Source organism: Siniperca chuatsi, linkage group LG14 (genome assembly GCF_020085105.1).
Source record: "Siniperca chuatsi isolate FFG_IHB_CAS linkage group LG14, ASM2008510v1, whole genome shotgun sequence".
NCBI classification, from domain to species: domain Eukaryota; kingdom Metazoa; phylum Chordata; class Actinopteri; order Centrarchiformes; family Sinipercidae; genus Siniperca; species Siniperca chuatsi.
In genome coordinates this window covers 19,962,538-19,981,419 of record NC_058055.1, presented here as the reverse complement: position 1 = coordinate 19,981,419, position 18,882 = coordinate 19,962,538, and the positions used below count along the sequence as shown (strand labels likewise).

The following is an 18,882-nucleotide window of genomic DNA, read 5'->3' as shown; positions in this document are numbered from 1 at the left end:
ATCCATTAGTTTCTGCAGGTACTGCATTTTGTTTGACTGCTCATCGCCTTCTTATGAGTTGTCTGGAGCCAGAAAATCTAAATTTTTGTGCACAAGTTGCAACCTTAGTTTGATAACCTGGCACACCTGTCAACCAAGCAAACAACAAGACTTTGCAATAGAAATGAAAAAGGATGAAAAAAGTATCAACAATTCAGTAGGGTGAAGGTGACATAAGGTATACTGTATTTTTTGTCCAATTCTATTTCACTTTAAAAACACCATTCTTTGGTATTAATAAGAATTACAAGTTGTTGGGACATGTAAATATAAATAATCAGTATGTATAGTTAAAACTGGGTCAAGATTCAGTTGATGTTATTTCAAATTATTATCACACCGGTGTGGTGGAGTTCAGGAACTAATATTAAGATTATCAGATATTTTGTTTGACAGAAAAAGGCAACAACAAATTGACTCTCAAAAGGTTTCAGCTTCGGTCTTGAAGCACCAAAGTCCACCTCACTGACAGTGCAAGTTAAAATAATGTGTTACAATTAACAATTGTAGTACAATTAACCCTAGTTAGATCCATTCCTCCACTACCTCATCCTCCGACCTCCCCTCGCTCTCCAGTCTTAACCCCTCTTGACCCTGCCTTTCTCTCACGCCGCCCTTCCTGCCTCCCATTAAATCCCCACCTGACCTTCCCACAACCTTCACCTTTCTGCCCCATCCTTCCATCCACATACCTCACCACCCCTTCTGCTGCACGCCCACTCATTTTTTTATTACCTGTCAACCCTCATTATCAGCCAACTCGTGGTCCTTCAGAGCTCCTTCTGCCTAGTATATATCCATCTTTTCTTAATCCTTGATTCCTTATCACTTCTTCCTGTCTGTCTTTCTCCACCATGTTCAGAGACATTGTAATTTCTTTCCTTTTCATACCTCTTTCATGATTAGATTCCATGATAGGTTTTTCTTTGTTAGTCATTTAAGATTGGTTTTAAGGGTTTTAATGTTTTACTAGTTGACGAAAAGCAGAATAAGAGGATCATAAGTCAAGTTTCCATCCAAACTCAGCACAAATTTCTATCCAAATTGAGAAAATGCAGTCACGTTTCCATCTACCACTGTTATGCAAATATTAGGAGATGGCTGTATCGAGATAAACAGCTGATGGTGCTAATTCTCCAGTCGGGTGCCATTTAACCACTGCAGAAGAAGAGGGCACAATGAGATGACATCATTTAAAGATGCCAGTCAAACCTCAAATAAACAAAAACAATAAGGAATATGTGATGGAAATATGGCATTTATGTTTGTTTCGTGTATTTGAGGAAAGTTACAGTCTCCTCATTGGTCCAAACAAATCTGATGTTTTCGGCTGCTGCAATTTTTCTTCTCTTCAGTGATTTATTCACTAAGTCTGTTTCCATTGCACTTGATAAACCAAATTTTTCACATCAGCCAAGCATAACATTTTTGGGGTGAAATTTTGGCTTTTTCCCCGAATATCCAGCATTTCAACTTTTTAAAATGCACATAAAGTCAAGTGGATGGAAACGCACTTATTTGTGAGGAATGTTGTTAAAGAACTGGATTACCATCTATACTGTAGACAAGGTAACAACAGTGATTACCATAAAAAGGTGAAATAAATTGGTTTTCACCTGCCCTGTGGCAAAAACTACCCTGATATACAGTACAGACCAAAAGTTTGGACACACCTTTCTTTATTTTCATGACTATGAAAATTGTAGATTCACACTGAAGGCATCAAAACTATGAATTAACACATGTGGAATTATATACATAACAAAAAAGTGTGAACTGAACTGAAAATATGTCATATTCTAGGTTCTTCAAAGTAGCCACCTTTTGCTTTGATTACTGCTTTGCACACTCTTGGCATTCTCTTGATGAGCTTCAAGAGGTAGTCACCTGAAATGGTCTTCCAACAGTCTTGAAGGAGTTCCCAGAGATGCTTAGCACTTGTTGGCCCTTTTGCCTTCACTCTGCGGACCAGCTCACCCCAAACCATCTCGATTGGGTTCAAGTCCGTTGACTGTGGAGGCCAGGTCATCTGGCGCAGCACCCCATCACTCTCCTTCTTGGTCAAATAGCCCTTACACAGCCTGGAGGTGTGTTTGGGGTCATTGTCCTGTTGAAAAATAAATGATGGTCCAACTAAACGCAAACCAGATGGAATAGCATGCCGCTGCAAGATGCTGTGGTAGCCATGCTGGTTCAGTATGCCTTCAATTTTGAATAAATCCCCAACAGTGTCACCAGCAAAGCACCCCCACACCATCACACCTCCTCCTCCATGCTTCACGGTGGGAACCAGGCATGTAGAGTCCATCCATTCACCTTTTCTGCGTCGCACAAAGACACGGTGGTTGGAACCAAAGATCTCAAATTTGGACTCATCAGACCAAAGCACAGATTTCCACTGGTCTAATGTCCATTCCTTGTGTTCTTTAGCCCAAACAAGTCTCTTCTGCTTGTTGCCTGTCCTTAGCAGTGGTTTCCTAGCAGATATTCTACCATGAAGGCCTGATTCACACAATCTCCTCTTAACAGTTGTTCTAGAGATGTGTCTGCTGCTAGAACTCTGTGTGGCATTGACCTGGTCTCTAATCTGAGCTGCTGTTAACCTGCGATTTCTGAGGCTGGTGACTCGGATGAACTTATCCTCCACAGCAGAGGTGACTCTTGGTCTTCCTTTCCTGGGGCGGTCCGCATGTGAGCCAGTTTCTTTGTAGCGCTTGATGGGTTTTGCGACCACTTTCAAAGTTTTCCCAATTTTTCGGACTGACTGACCTTCATTTCTTAAAGTAATGATGGCCACTCGTTTTTCTTTACTTAGCTGCTTTTTTCTTGCCATAATACAAATTCTAAAAGTCTATTCAGTAGGACTATCAGCTGTGTATCCACCTGACTTCTGCACAACACAACTGATGGTCCTAACCCCATTTATAAGGCAAGAAATCACACTTATTAAACCTGACAGGGCACACCTGTAAAGTGAAAACCATTTCAGGTGACTACCTCTTGAAGCTCATCAAGAGAATGCCAAGAGTGTGCAAAGCAGTAATCAAAGCAAAAGGTGGCTACTTTGAAGAACCTAGAATATGACATATTTTCAGTTCAGTTCACACTTTTTTGTTATGTATATAATTCCACATAATTCATAGTTTTGATGCCTTCAGTGTGAATCTACAATTTTCATAGTCATGAAAATAAAGAAAACTCTTTGAATGAGAAGGTGTGTCCAAACTTTTGGTCTGTACTGTATCTGAACAATTTAATATATCTGTTAATCAATACCAATCTCTGGCTTTCAAAACTCAGTTTCTGTTAGCAATCTGTTCTAATTATCCAGTTTATTCACATTTCTTGTGAAAAAGTGGCTTCGTCATTCATGCTAATTACTGTCAGCGACTTTAAGAACTGTCCACTCCTGTTGTTGCAACTCCCTGATTACAACAGGTCAACAAGTCTATTAGTTGATACTTTATTAGACACTTGATACAATTAAAACATTCACATAATATACTTGACATAATTTGCATCAATAAAACTAGAAACTATCATTATCATGGTCAAATATCCAATAAAACGATAAGGGTAATAATTATAGCTATAATAATGCAGCCCCCCTTACAGTTGCACCATTTTATGAGTAAAAACATACATACTTCCTGGCTCCCAATGTCTCCCTGGGGCCTGCTTGGTCTAGCAGTGGCAAAGCTGCAGGCTCTTGGGGTTTAGCTGGCCCCACCTGCATTCTGATAGAATGAGACCACATGGCTCAGGAACGGACTGGATGCATTAAAGCAGCAAGGGGCTTTAACACATAATAGCCCAGAATGTTTCAGCTCTGTAGAAGCACAGGGAAGATGAACAGCAAGACAGACGTACATAAAACCTACATACTGTATGCATCCACATTTAAACACACAGCTGAAAAGTAAAAAAAAAAAATACTAAAAAGCCAGACACACCCAAACACTGAGAAAATTCACATGCACAGCACACGTGCAGTTTTACCGACACACAGATTTTCAAAAACATGCACCCACACACACTAATGACAATGAAAATGAAGCCAAGAATATTATGGGAATGTTAACAGCTTCATCATTGCACGATGCCAAAACTCTATAAAACTGACTGACACCAGTGAGCTCATTCCAACACAATCAGCACAGGAAATTGACTTTTTCAACAAACCACCATAATGGTTGGTGCTCCACAGATTTCCCAGACATGTTCACTGTTTAACCAGCCTTTTTAACAAGAAGAGGCTTGGAACAACCAATTTTACCTGCCAAAGTGGCCGGTAGAGACAAACTCCCCAGGTCAAGTCAAATTTACCAAAATTATCTGATCAAAAACAGCAACAAAGCAAAGTGCATCTTCCCATCACCCCATCCTGATGACCTTCAAACCTGAAGGAAGGTTGAAAGATGATGCAGTCATTTTTGCATTACTCTTCACACCGGGTTGACACTCTTATGACAAAGCGTTTGTATGAGTCACACCTATGACTTGCCCTTTCATGATGAACGCAGCCTTAGATTTAACCTGATTGTAAGAGTAACTTGAGTAATGTCACAGCATGACGAGCACAAGCTCATCATATTGAGCTAATATGATACCACCAAAGACAGCATCAATAAGGTAAAGTCATTGCTAATGGCTCTCTAAAAATAAACTGGTATTATGTGAAGTAAGATTAAAAATGAATGTACAGTCTTTTTTGTTTTGAATTAAGCTGAAGTGTTAAAGCTACATACACAACATACAAGACTAAGATAGCTTTTATATCAAGTCACAAGAATGAAAAATGAAGATGTTTTCAACCAAAAGTAGCTACATTCTTGAGATTGAGAGTTCATGTATGACCTTGGAAACAGTAGTTGACAAAACAACCTCAGCGACAAGGCCATTCAGTAGCTGTTCTGGAGCTTTCGATTGACACGATCTTCCTCAGCAGATGGACGATGCCTCCTCCACACAGAGGTCAGATCCAGCAAAAGTAAGGTACTAATAAGCATTTAGCATCCTAGGGACTTCAGGGAGGTTGCCTGCTTGCTGACAGAAGGGTTTCAGCTGTTTTTAGTACAAACCTACCACTGTAGCCACTGCCTTGCAGTGTTACGTAACTTTATGCATGTATCTGTTTCCTTTGGTAACATACTGTAGCTCTGTATATGTTACAGAGCTAAAGGAAAGATACATATTTTAACATATACAATCAAAGATGTTTTACAAATAAAATGTCATAAATCCGGGGATTCTGGCTAAAATCATACAGTTTCAGATAGTGTATTACTGCCCACAGCACCAACTAGTGGTTAGAGCAGTCAACTATTTAACTAGTATGTAAAAACCTGACCGTACACAGCGTCCTTCTTCTAAATGTAAATGTCTTAGTGAGTGTTTGGAACAGAGAGAATGAATATAATCTTTTAAAGGATATTTAAAGCTGAAGTAGACAATATTATTTAATTTTAAGTATGATTGAAATACCAAATTTTGACCGTTGCATGTCACTTACAATATTTAATTGAAGGGTTCCTTTAAAAAACATGTGTCTGTGGGTGCCCGCCCCTTTGTATTTAGGCTTAGCTGGCACGTAACTAGCCAATCACAACGACTCTGTACAAACATGGGTCATGGGTTTCTACATGTCTTGGTTCCTCCATTCCAGAGCCATGTAGAGAGTTATGTTACGTGAGTCGCGTTGATTGGCTAGTTACGTGCTAGCTAAGCCTGATCGGTTGTTTGATTCAGAGCAGGTCCAGTTTTTAAAAAAACTAAATACAAAGGGGTGGGCCCCGACAGACACATTTTTTTTAAAGGAACCCTTCAATTAAATATTGTTAGTGACATGCAATGGTCAAAATTAGGTATTTCTACTGAAATTATAATCAAATAACATACCTACTTTAGTTTAACCTTTAATGGTTAAGCCCAGCTATCTGGGGGACAGCAGGGGACAACTTGACACAACTTCACACTAAAACTTGCTCACTGCTGTTTAGGAACAGCAGTGAGCAAGTTTTAGTGTGAAGATGTGATTTGTTGCTTCCTGTGTGCTTTCCAATCAGTGACTAAACACATCACCAACTACCTACTACTACCTACCTATAATGGGGGCAAGCAGGATATGTCTACAGTAAAGAGTGTACTTTTAAATGCTTTACATTACTAACCGAGGTTTGCACACTCGTGCGTGGTCCAGGTTAGCCAGAGAGGAAAAACAAAGTGTTTGGAGGGGAAAAAAAAGAAGCAGACGTGAGACGTTTTGCCTTGTAACACAGGAAGCTAGCTAACCACAGACGTTGCAAGAGACGTGGTGTTTCCGCTGTGTACCGACACTCAATTGCTTCAAAACAGCAGAGAGGATGCTGCTTCATGCTCAGAACGTTTCCACAAGCATGTTCAAGACAAATCTAGCTGCTTACAACACAAAGGCCTTCACACAGCAACAAATTAACCCTGAAACTTGGATCACTACAGCTTAACATCACTTTTTGCTGATTTTATTCAAGTGCATATCCTGTGCAGATGGCTGAACCTGCATCATGTTAAATTAATGATCCTAGGGTGCCATGGAGCAGCCTGGCTGTAAAAGACCATAGAGCAGGTTTCCCCTGCAAGGTAAATGAGATGATGAGTTCATCTATCTGGACTTCTCCAGTGAGAGAAAGACAGTAACCCAGAGAGGTATCTGATGTCTTAATAAAGTGACTTGCTCTGTGTGCATGTGTGTGCTGTTCTGTGCTGTGTGTCTGTTTCTGTGCAACATGTATATGTGTGTATAATGTGTGTGTGTGTGTATGTGTGGTATGAGTCTGAGTCTGAGTCATTAATGAATCACAGTGGTTTGTATGGTAGTGATAGAATGCACAGGATATTCTGTCTCTTGCCCCACTGGAAGAGGAATCGGGTTTCTGGATCAATGGGAATCAATCACAACCAGTCATCACAGAAGAATAAAAGAAGTAAAATAAAATAATAAAATAAAGCTTGATCTAATCAGCAGTTTGTCTGATCATACATCCAGAAGGCCTACTCATTGGTGTGGTTATTTTTAGGTAGAAGCCCTTTATTTTCTGCTCAAGATATAAGAGATGCTACATTTTCTCCTTATTTTTGCACCATTCCGTGGACTCCTCTCAATTCATAGCTTCAGGAACTTAATTCACTCCAGGGCGAGCCATTAAGAGAGAGAGTGAGTGAGACACCGGTGCACAACAGTGATAATGGATTACTGATATCATTATGGTTTAATAAGGCCTCTAAACAACACTCTCTGATCCACTGCCAGAAAAACAGTTCTCTTTGAGAGTGTGTGTGTGTGTGTGTGTGTGTAACATCCACTCATTACCATTATATCATCCCAAATGGGCAACCCCCTAAGATACATTGAAAAAAAGTAAAGAAAAATCACACTCAGTGTCTTCCACAAAAATAAAGGAGGATTTTATGACTTTTTAAATGCCATTTGCTGCTGTAACCAGTTATTTGCCCTGTCGGTTTATTAATTACAGGGAAAGGGAATGTCTTTAATTGATAAAATGATCAATCAATAAATCAATCACTTGAATATTTCAGAGAACAAATGTACCTTCATCCCCACAACAGCAGACACAACACTTGAACAAGTCTGCACAACCTGAACTTTAGTTCAGAGACGTGTTTCGGCAATTTCTCATGATTATTTTTGCAGAGACATATCTCATCATGTTAACATTCAGACGTATAGTCAAAGGATGTAAAAGTCCCACATTTTACTACAAGGCTATTTAATTCTTGCATGATTGCAGTTGGGAAAATACAAAATTTCTCTTCGACATAGGAAGGTGCAACAAAAGGTCTGGAACATAGCAGGTTGCAAAACCTGAATTATGTTACAATATTTATGATTTTTTTTGTTTGTTTATTTGTTACACTTGAGAAAAAGAGAAAAAAACATTTGTTCAATTCAGGTACTATGTCCATATATTCTTGTTCTTGTTCATTCTTTTTTTTTTAACTTAACTCTATTTCACTTTTTTACATATACATATATTTAATATTCATCTAATTAATCTTGTTTTTTTGCACATTCGAGTACTATATTTTGTAAATAATTTCTATTATACCATCTTGGACCATGGCAATGAATCATGTCACTACACATTGTACTTGCATAATGATGTATGTGACAAAAAAGCATTGATTTGATTTTTGATCTGATTACCACCAGATTGGGATATAAACCAGAAATTATTTGATGGCTCTCTCTTAAAAACACACACAATGTGGGGAAATTGACTGGTACGAAGTGTCACCTAACCAGAAAGAAAGCAAGTTCTGGTGTCTTACAAATCATCAAATCAAAAAACAAATAACATGTTTTCATTTTCTCTTTCAGGTTTATGTGCCAATAATTTTCTGACCCAAATCTGAGGAAAAACCTACAAATGACGCAGTCGAGAGTCTTCTCTGTCCTGTCTCTGTCCTGTCAGGATCTAAATGTCTGAAAACTGAACGTCTCATCCTCCATTTGTTAACCAGTCAGTTGTTGTTGTTGTTCCCAGCATGCATCTGTTAATTCCACAGTTACCCCCCTTCCTATCTGCCACCCACAGTGTCATATGCATGTGTGTGACAGCCTCAAAATTACCCGCTTTTTCCCAACACTGCCTGTTTCTAAACAACAGGTGCCTGTACCAGGAGTGACTCACATTCACATTCATGCACACACAAACACACACTTACGCCAGACACATCAACAGAAAAAAACCTGACAGATGTGGAAACACTGCAAGACAAAAGGATGGAGCAGAGATAGACCTAAATGTAGGGAAAGATTCATTTTGTATTCCCTCCTACCTGGTTGTTGACATAATCCTGAAGACAAGAGACATCAGCAGAAACATGAAAAGAGAAGAGAAAGAAACAAGATACAGTCATAAAGGGACAGCAAGCAAACTCTGCATGTCTCTGTGTGGTGAGAGTAAAATGGGTACAGGCTAGCAAATCATATTTTTCTAATCTATATTCTAGTCAAAGGCCCCATTCAGTCACTTAACAATGACCAGAGTATAATACATGTCATAGCACTATGATCTCTTGTATTAGGGATGTTTTCTTTTTGCCAAATGTGTCTCTAGCTCATCCTGCCCTCCAGTCTTGCTCAAATGTAATGCAGGACTAATGTAATTCTCTGTATTTCCAGGACATTCGCACAGTACCACTTGTTTTTGTGCTGTGTTAGCACAATGGATTGGTTAGCCTTTTCAAAATAAATGCAGTCACAAAAAAGAATGCGGTGGGATGTGGCAACACTGAAGGTTCAAAATGTAACTTAAAAAAGTGGAACAATCACCAAGAGACTACAGATGGCAGGGTTGGTAGAGGACACTTTAAGCTGTCCATTAAGCCCCTTTGTAATGCCCCATGGAGCTTTGCATGAGCTGGGAAAAGTATGTATGTGAGCTAAGTGCTGAAGTTTGAGTGTGTGTGTCTTTGTGACTGTGTGTGGGAAAGCGTGGCTTCTGGTGATTAGTCAAAACTGTAACTGACACACTGTTGGCCCCAGTGATCCTATCAGAGGGAGGGAAACTCAACCTCTTACAAAGGACACATACGCTCAGTTTTAATACTTTTCTTACACAGGCGAAACTCCTGCCACAGTATCAAGCGCCCTAAAGTGAGACCTAGTTTGTTTCTCCCTACAAAATTCCCTTTTTATTGTATCAAAAATGTGGGTGACATAATGTTGTTGACGTTTATCTTTTCTGTGAGCACTCAAAGACATTGACAAGAATGTCTTTGAAAATAAAAAAACTTTGATGAGACTCAATAGATCTTTGCACGTGTAGACCGTGTACTAGTAGTAAGTATTATAGCAAGAGCAGCAGGATTTGAAAAGTAGAAGCTGGGGACACTTTCCAACTCATGTCATCTGCCACTGCTGAGACTGAAAGCACTCATCAGGATTTCAGCAGGTTTCAGAAAACTTTAGAAGATCTTTAAATCCAAGAATGTATTTTAAGAACCTCTGAAAACAGCATATTACTGATAAAACATATAAAACCTAACTAGCTATGTATGTTCAGTAAAATAAATCAAATGTTAAGGGACATAAAGTGTAATTGTGTTTGGATAAGTTCATACTATGGACATTGCTTACTATTTTACATGAATCTAAAAGTGAACAGAGTTGTACAGTGAAACAACAAGACCTCTCACAACTGTATCTAACATTTAAATACTAAAGAGGGTTTGCATTATCTTCTGCTGCTACTCATGGTGTTACTCCTACCGTGTTGTAGCCGGCGGGTTCTTGGCCGTCTGTGATGAGTTCCCGCTCTCCTCTGGGGTTAACCCTTCTGAAGCGCCGCCTGGACCTCCGTTGGGATCCCTCTCTCTGCAGAAAACCGTCGTCCCCCTCGCTGCCGTTATCCACCTGCAATACACAGTCAACACCCTCCTCAGAATAGCAGCTTCTATGGGAACCTTCAGGTGCATGAGGACAGCTGGAAGACTGATCCTCACTGTCTGAGACCTGAGAGCATAGCTCCGAGCTGCTGCGTTTTAGTGGTTCAGACTTTTGGATCTTAGGACCCGAGTTCAGATTTGCAAAATCCAAGTTCTGGTTGTCAATTTCTGATTTCTGGTTCTTATACCAGTTTTGGGTCTTAAGTTCTGTTAAATTCTGAAAGTCTATATTGTTATCCTTGAATTCGCTCCCTTCCTTTTTCCATGGCTCTGCTTCATGCCCTGGAGCTTCTGAGATCTGGCCCTGCTCTTCTGCTGGCTCCTGGTTGAACATCCAGTTCTTCCAGAGCGCAGAGAGCCGGTGCCAGCGGAGCACACTCATCCGGACGCAAGGACGGGATCAGAACAACACATAAAAGCAGGAAATACCATGGAAGGAGAGGGGGAAAAAACTGTGGGGAAACACTTCTATACAAAAGATGAATAGATGTGTTGCGTCAAATTTAAAAAAAAAAAAAAAAAAAAAGTCCAAAGTCCTGAGGGATCCCACAACATTATATCCTTTGGAGAAAGCATCCAGAGCAAAAGAAAGAAAAGAACCAAATTAAATGAACAAACAAATGGATTGACGATGAGGGGAAAAAAACGAGGGTTGTCTCTCTTTTTGTCTCAGATTTGGCGAGCGTTGTCCTCTTCTGAGGGCAGGAGAGTTCAAGATAAAGTTCAGCTGCTCAACACGTTGCATACTGACAGACTTACTCACATGCTTGCTTGCTCGCGTTCTCTCACTGTCTGACACAAACACAGAGCATACACTGAGCCCCCAGTTTCCTCCAGGAAACCGTAAATACACAAATATCCTCGCCAGGCAGAAAGAAACAGCACAACACACAGATTCCGGCCATACAATTAGTTCCCCGTAGGCTTTTTGTGCTGGTCCGTTGTTGCAGGAGGAATTTGTTTTCTTTCTCCATTGCATAATGTTAAGTATGTCAATAGCCTTATTATGTCAGTAATGACGATATTTAAAAGAAATTCTAACTACGTTACCCAGCGGTAAGAGGACGCACTTTGCTTCAATTTTACAAGCCACTTGGTTTTATTTTTTATCTTGCTTCAACTTCAGTTTTCTTGTTTTTTTCCCCCTACAGCTGAATGCTTTATGATTGATAGTTTAAATATGAGTTTTGGGCTAGAAAGAGTAGACATATTCTACCAACTAGATATTCTAACTCTAACCCTTCCTGTAATGTTCTTTTGTTTAGTATTGCTTTCTTCCAAAACATGTCTGTTAAAAGAGTACTGCACTGATTAACCATTGCACTTTTATAACACTGTCGAACACACAATGGACAGTTTAAGAAAAGATTTGGGAGTTATTATTATTTTATTTTTATAAAAGGACTGTTGGTACAAAAGTATAACACATCATAGGCTACAGTTATATATAGTTATAAAAGATAAAATGGCTTGGCAGGATTTTGGTATGAAATCTTTCAAATATTTTCTCAGTCTTTCGACTTGCCCCTTTGAACTAATAATATGGTAATGTGCTTAGTGTGGAAGGGTATTATTTCGTCATAGTGAATGTATTCCACAGACAGTGGTTTGTAAGTGACCATTATACCTAAAAAACATGAAAATACTAGGATTATATTTCTCAAAGGCAACCATCACAGAGCTGTTTGATTGAAGACAATCTCGCACATCGATCAGACAACAGCTTTAAAATAAAACATAAGAGGGAAGATGGACCCAAAGATTTTCTGTCACTGCTGAAATGGGACTCAATAGCTGCTATGGGTTGAAACAGAAAAAGGAACAATCTTATGTGAGGGAATTCTGCTGTAATATACAGAATAACTACTGCATTGTGGGTAGTTTAGCTGTAATGGACTCTTAAACAACAGCATGAGGGATAGTTAAGCTATAAAATACTAAATACACTTGTAAAAGTGGCCAGTATTGGTATCGATGTGTCCCCTCTCATGGCAAAAAATGTCCTCTTGCCTCATTTTAACGAGCCTCATGAGACAGACAGCCTGAAAGTAATATACACAAAATTCTGCGGGGGGAAGGTTAGAAATGTACCAGACTTTCATGTCTATCCTGTGACCATATAACCATCTTTTTGTCTCACTGTGTATGTGCCTCTCTGGCTGCTTGACTGAATATAACCCCCATCTATCCCGTGACCACCAGCCATTGAGAACTCTTGCCTTTATGTTTCTGACTGACTGTCATGGCCATAATATGACCATATTTCCTGTTTCCTCTGTCCATTTAAATGTGTGTGTGTGACTAACTTCCCATCTCATCTGTCAGTTTACATTCCTCTCTGTCTATCTGATGGTTTGCCTGCCAGTGCACATCACCCCCTTTTGCTAACTGTTTTTTCTCCATTCATTTCTTACTCTCATCTTCCCACTACTTACTTCCTTTCCTTCCCCTTCATTCCCCCCCGCACACACACACATACACACACAAAAACAACCCCACCCTGTCAGTCTGTGAATGTCACTCCTGTCCATCCTGTGACCACAGTCATGACGACAGCCACAAATTACACTCCCTCTACTATTCCCATGGCCCTAATTAGCTGATTGGCTGCAATGCAGTATGACTAGACCACAGTCCCACTGCTCTTATGCATTTATGCATTTATCTGAAAGTGTGTGTGTGCAAGCTTGTTCATGTTTATTTGTGTTTCTTGTCATTTTTAGTCCTCAGTGTCATAGTGCTTATCCAATAATTCCTCCATTTTTATTTAGGAAGGCATCATTGATGATAAGCACTCTGATAACTCAAAGATGTGCCACTGTTCTCTTTGTCTATTACCATTCAAGCTGACTAGCCAGTTTTTCTCTTATTTATTCCAAACAATCCACTGCCTGAAACCTAACACGAATCAACTACTGTGCGTCAGAAGGATTTTCTCAGGGAAGTCTCATCTGAAAGCAAATGTAAAAGCTTTCATTCACTGGGTGTAGGCTGAATGGCAACTGCGTTAAACATCTGGCAAAAATGGGATTTTATTTTATCTAGACATGTTGCAGATTGCATATTGTGTTCATCTGCTTGCACCAACTGTTCATATAGACACAAGCAGCACTTAATCAGATAAATACTAGTAGTGAAGTTACTCCTCAGTCTTGAAAAGGAAGAACATTAACATGACCATGTGAATCTCTTGACCTGAGATTGGCTTGACTTGACAATAGAAATCCAACCAGCTTTTGAAGTTAGAATCTGTTGAAAAAGTTCTGGACTTTGGTCACAAAATGAAAAAGAAGCAGTTATGTTTTGGTCAGGCATTAAACAATCAACAAAATAATATTCAAATAATAATGCAATAATCAATCTAAATGCACACATAAGTGAAATTGAAAATTTGACAAAAAAGCTAGAATGTGTTATACCAGTCTCTGTAACAAAATGTCATTTCTCAAAGAGTCTTTCTTCCATCAGCCTTTCTGAAGAGCTGCAATGTGTTCATGGGGTTTTCTGTCCATATTCTAAGGTATCTTTACAAAGATAAAACAGCTGTTATCTTGTAGAATTGAACAACACCTCCCATTAGTCTTAGACAGAGCTGTGCTGTCAAAGCCTCATGAGAGAAACTAGCCCAGCAGTGTAATAACTACAGGCTGTTTAAGACTGACTTTGCTTTTGAAAACTGGAATATCTTTTTTGGCTCAGCTCTGTGTACAGTGCAAAGTTGTCTAAATTTAGATGAGGTAGTCATAATCTGCCAATTTCAAAGATGAGATATTTACCCAACTATGTTACAACAACATGTACTTTATGTTTGACAGGAGATCAAGATGACGAATATCATTATATATTAGTTTAGTTTGTCCTGGTTTTGACGAGGAGAGACAGATTAGTTAAATGATACAATAGGATTAATCCAAGCACTGTTATATTCGAAGAATTATCAAACACTTAGAACATAAAAGCATGTGAGGCTGGGAAAATTCCGTCTACACTTCTCCCTGTACATAAACAGCTGCACCTCTCGTCAGCAGTCCATCAAGCCCCTGAATTTCGCTCGTTGGGCTCATCTCTGGTTCCTTATTCCTTATTATCAGGCTGCCCGAATAAGTACCTTAAGACTCTTCAGTTGATCCAGAATGCTGCAGCACATGTACTGACATGAACTAGGAAAAGAGATCATATTTCTACAATATTAGCTTCTCTGCACAGGCTTCCTGTAAAATCCAGAATAGAATTTAAATCTTTCTCCTCACCTACAAAGCTCTTAATGGTCAGACACCATTGTATCTTAAAGAGCTCATAATACTTTATTACCCCACTAGAACACTGCACCCTCATAATGCAGGGTTACTTGTGGTTCCTAAAGTCTACAAAAGTACAATGGGAGCGAGAGCCTTCAGTTATCAAGCTCCTCTCCTGTGGAATCAGATCCCAGTTTGGGTTTGGGAGGCAGACACCAGCTCCACATTTAAGAGTAGGTTTAAGACTGTCCTCTTTGATAAAGCTTATAGTTAGGGCTGGCTTAGGTGAGTCCTGAACCATCCCTTAGTTATGCTGCTATAGGCCTAGACTGCCGGGAGACTTCCCATGATGCACCCCTTTCCTCTCCCTCTGTATGTGTTTTTATCCTATTACTGCATGTTACTAACTCAACATCTTCTCTCTCCTGTAGTTTTGTTCTTTCTCGTCTCTCTCCTCTCTCCTTCTGTCGCTTTTAGCAGGTATTTCTACCTCTGGAGCTGCAAAGACTGGATCTGTGGTTGTGGGCCACCTGCTGCCCCCATGTTCCTGCTCGACAACTGCTACTACAGTTGTTGTTATTGGCTTTGTTACTATTATTGTCATTATTATTCCTATGACTATCATTCCTATTATTATTACTTTATTAATATTACCACTATCATTATATTATAAGTATTTTAAAATTCTAGGTGGAATTTGCATTGTGCTTCCGTCTCCCCCACCCTCCTTCTCCCTCTCCCTCTCCCTCTCTCAAAACCTAACATGGCAGCAGTGGATGGCCGCCCACCATTGAGTCTGGTTCTGCCCAAGGTTTCTGCCTGTTAAAAGGAAGTTTTTTTCTTGCCACTGTTGCCCAGTGCTTGCTCATAGTGGGATTTGTTGGGTCTCTGTAAATAATATTATAAAGAGTAAGGTCTAGACCTGCTCTACAAGAAAAGTGCAGTGAGATAACTTCTGTTATGAATTGGTGCAATATAAATAAAACTGAATTGAATTTAACTGAATTTAATTGGTGGGGATGAGTCCACGTACAGGTGGGAGATTGACCATCTGGTGACCTGGTGCGGAAAAAACAACTTGGAGCTCAATGCTTTAAAGACAGTGGAGATTGTTGTGGATTTCAGGATAAACCCAGCTCCACCAGCCCCCATCACCCTGTGTGACTCCCCAGTCGACACTGTGGAGTCCTTCCGCTTCCTGGGCACCATCATCACCCAGGACCTCACCAAGAAGGCACTGCAGAGGATGTACTGCCTGTGGCAGCTGAAGTTCAACATACTAAAATCAATGATGGTGCACTTTTACTCAGCCATCATGGAGTCCATCCTCACCTTCTCCATCACCATCTGGTGCGCTGCTGCCAACCCCTCCCACCCCAGACATAAACTTTTTGAAACCCTCCCCTCCGGCAAAACCTGAACCCTCCACATCTAACTCACAACTACTATGCACACTGATTTTAAATTTTATATGACTTTTTGCTGTACTTGTATTTTCTCCTACTTTGTATATTTTGACTGTTATGCACCACAACACCAAGGAAAATTCCTTGTTTGTGAAAACCTACTTGGCAATAAACCTCAATGTAGGTTCTCAATGTCAATGTAGAAAAGTCTGAAGTGGAGCAGGATAGTTTGGCAGCCCTTGCTTTAGCGTATTGTACTTTGTTAATTACTACCTATGAGTCTGATACTTCAGATCCAAAGACCCATCCTGTTCTGCTGTGCTGCGACTGGTAGAAGCATTACAGACCATTAAAAGGTGGAGAGGACAAAGATATGTTTGGATATTAACAGCAACAGCCTCTACATAATCTCATTTCCTAGTTCTCAGACAAAAATGTAAATACTTAGAGATGAAAACAGAAATGTCTCTGTGCTCACTCTTCTCTTCCTCCCTCCTCTATCACCACAAACATCTCCGTCTACTCTCCTAGTATGACAAAAACAGTGGATAGTTTAATTCAAACCCAGGCAAGTTTAATTCAAACCAATTTTATTCCCTCATCTTGTTTTTTTTTTTTTTTTTTTTTCTTTTTGTGAAACTGATTTTATCTTTTGTTCCTCAAGCAACTGAGTCAACTGAGCCTGTTGACTCTTTTCTTGCAATGCCCAACTTCACATTCACACAGTATCACACAATCATACCTGGAATCAGTATGATTCAGTACCACCACTCCCTTTTACTGTAGCAATAGCCTCTGAATGGACCCGCAGGGGTAGTTTAGGATTAAGTGCCTTGCTGAAAGGGCACCTCACTATTATAACCCTTTTTCATTGCGGGAAAATTATGTTTTGATGTTCCTGGGACTATTGGGGTGGAGTCTGCAGCCCTGAACGTCGCTGATTGGTAAAGTTTCTGCAAGAGATACTCCTTTTTTCCTTCTTTTCAGTTGTAGAGGAAACATGACAACCAGGGGGTTGTTCCCATAATTGCCTGAAACACTAAATATAAAGACTTTTACAAGAAGAAGAAGAAGCGATAGAGTGGGAAAACGACATTCATTTACATGAAGATCTTGCACATTATTGCCTCAGTTTTAAGTGAACAGAGTGACAGTCTGTCTAAGGATGATAAGGTTTCAACATTGTTCCCCTGGCTACAGTAATGACAGTTATGTAAGTCTGTACAGTAATAGCAACAGAAATCTCAGAGTTTCTTAGGGAATTCTGTACAAAAACTTGCAGGGGAATCTGAGAGTCCTTTGACCTCACGGTTACAGGTAATGGACAGGTAATAATCAAGAAGCCACAAGGTCAAATCTGTTCAGGGTTTTATATTCCCTCTTCAATGACATCAGTGGAACTGGTGCTACCTGCTGCTTTTTGTGTAAAACTTTATCGCTTATCCTGTCTTATCCCGTCTGATCCCTCTAGTCCCTCAGACACGGACTCAGGGGAGGGAAGATTGGAGAGCAGGAAAGACATTTAGGGAGGAGAGGGAGGCTGAGACTTTGTAAGCACTGCGACCTTGTGGAGGAAGACAGAAAGACACTACATTTGTATATCACTCATTCTTGAGAATTGGGACAAAACCTTGTTTTGAGTTTTTATTTTATTTGTACTCTTCAATTATGCTGGAAAAATATATTTTAAAAGTCTTGGTTATTAAACCTTGTAACAGGCCAACCTCCCAGTGATTTAATTTTTTCTTAAATTGCATTTTTTTGCAGCTGAGGACTTGAATTTTGTCAACTCATTGTCTTTGTGTATGTAGCAAATGTACTTGTGCCCATCTGTGTGCCCATGGGCATGGTGGCTTTAAAATGAGGTGTGGTCAGGCGCATTGTTGGCGCATTGCTATCTTGAGGCAGCAGAAAGTGATTGCGCCATTGACCATCAAAAACCTGGTCTTAATTCAATAGCGCAGTATTTTACTTCTATTTAAAGGGTACATTTCTCAGATAGTCTACATAGGTGGGTTCACAAAGCGTGTACACACCGCTTGTTACACACACAGGGACGCGCAGCAGAGCTCATCCTCCATTTGGCCATATACAGTCAAATGGAGGTGTCGAGGATTGGGAAATGGCAGAGGCAGAGGGTAGAGTTGGGTGATCACTTCTATTTTCATATCTTTCAATCGCGGTTACTTGAGATCGCCGAGAGGCGATCCGATTTGCAGGGGGGCGGCGAGAGTAGGAGTGGGTGGGGGGAGAAAAATAAAATGCAGTGAGCTGCGGTGGAAAAGTTACAAATTGTTTACATTTTAGCAAGACAATGCCATTGCTTGAAAGATTTGTGGCTCAGAAATTAAGCAACATATCTGCATAGGCATACTTTGTTGTCGTTGAACTTTATTATATTGTATCATGGCTGTATCAAATCATGAACCACATTATGCATATTTAATCGTATTGTGAGATGAGGGTATCGTCCCATCCCTAATTATACCCAAATAAAATAAAATAATCTGACTGGACATTGGCCTTTGTGACAAAACTGTTGCTGTAAAACTAATAATACCTAATGATAACATAGGTGTAAAAATGTATTGTAATCAGGCATATGAATGGTAAGCTATTTCCTAAGGACCCCAGTTATCCCCCTCCATCGAAGCTTCGAATATATGCGGGTAATTCTCACTGAAGCTTCACAGTCCCCAAAATGGTAATTGAGACAGCCCTACTCCTGCACCTTAAACTGGACTTCCTAA

At 39.9% G+C, this 18,882-nt stretch overlaps 1 protein-coding gene across 9 annotated transcripts in view; it reads right to left on the bottom strand.

Annotated features, from left to right (window-relative positions):
• Positions 1–18,882, bottom strand: part of LOC122888738 (rap guanine nucleotide exchange factor 6-like) — a 157,956-nt gene that overhangs the window by 84,379 nt on the left and 54,695 nt on the right. For 7 of the 9 annotated variants that reach the window (XM_044223519.1, XM_044223523.1, XM_044223521.1 and 4 more), the window contains 2 exons: positions 10,313–10,456; positions 8,878–8,895 (listed from right to left, as the gene is read on the bottom strand). In XM_044223519.1, coding sequence (XP_044079454.1) covers positions 8,878–8,895; positions 10,313–10,456 — 162 coding nt within the window. Of the gene's footprint in view, positions 1–8,877; positions 8,896–10,312; positions 11,278–18,882 lie in introns of those variants that run through there. The other 2 variants (XM_044223518.1, XM_044223527.1) reach the window with 2 other exon arrangements.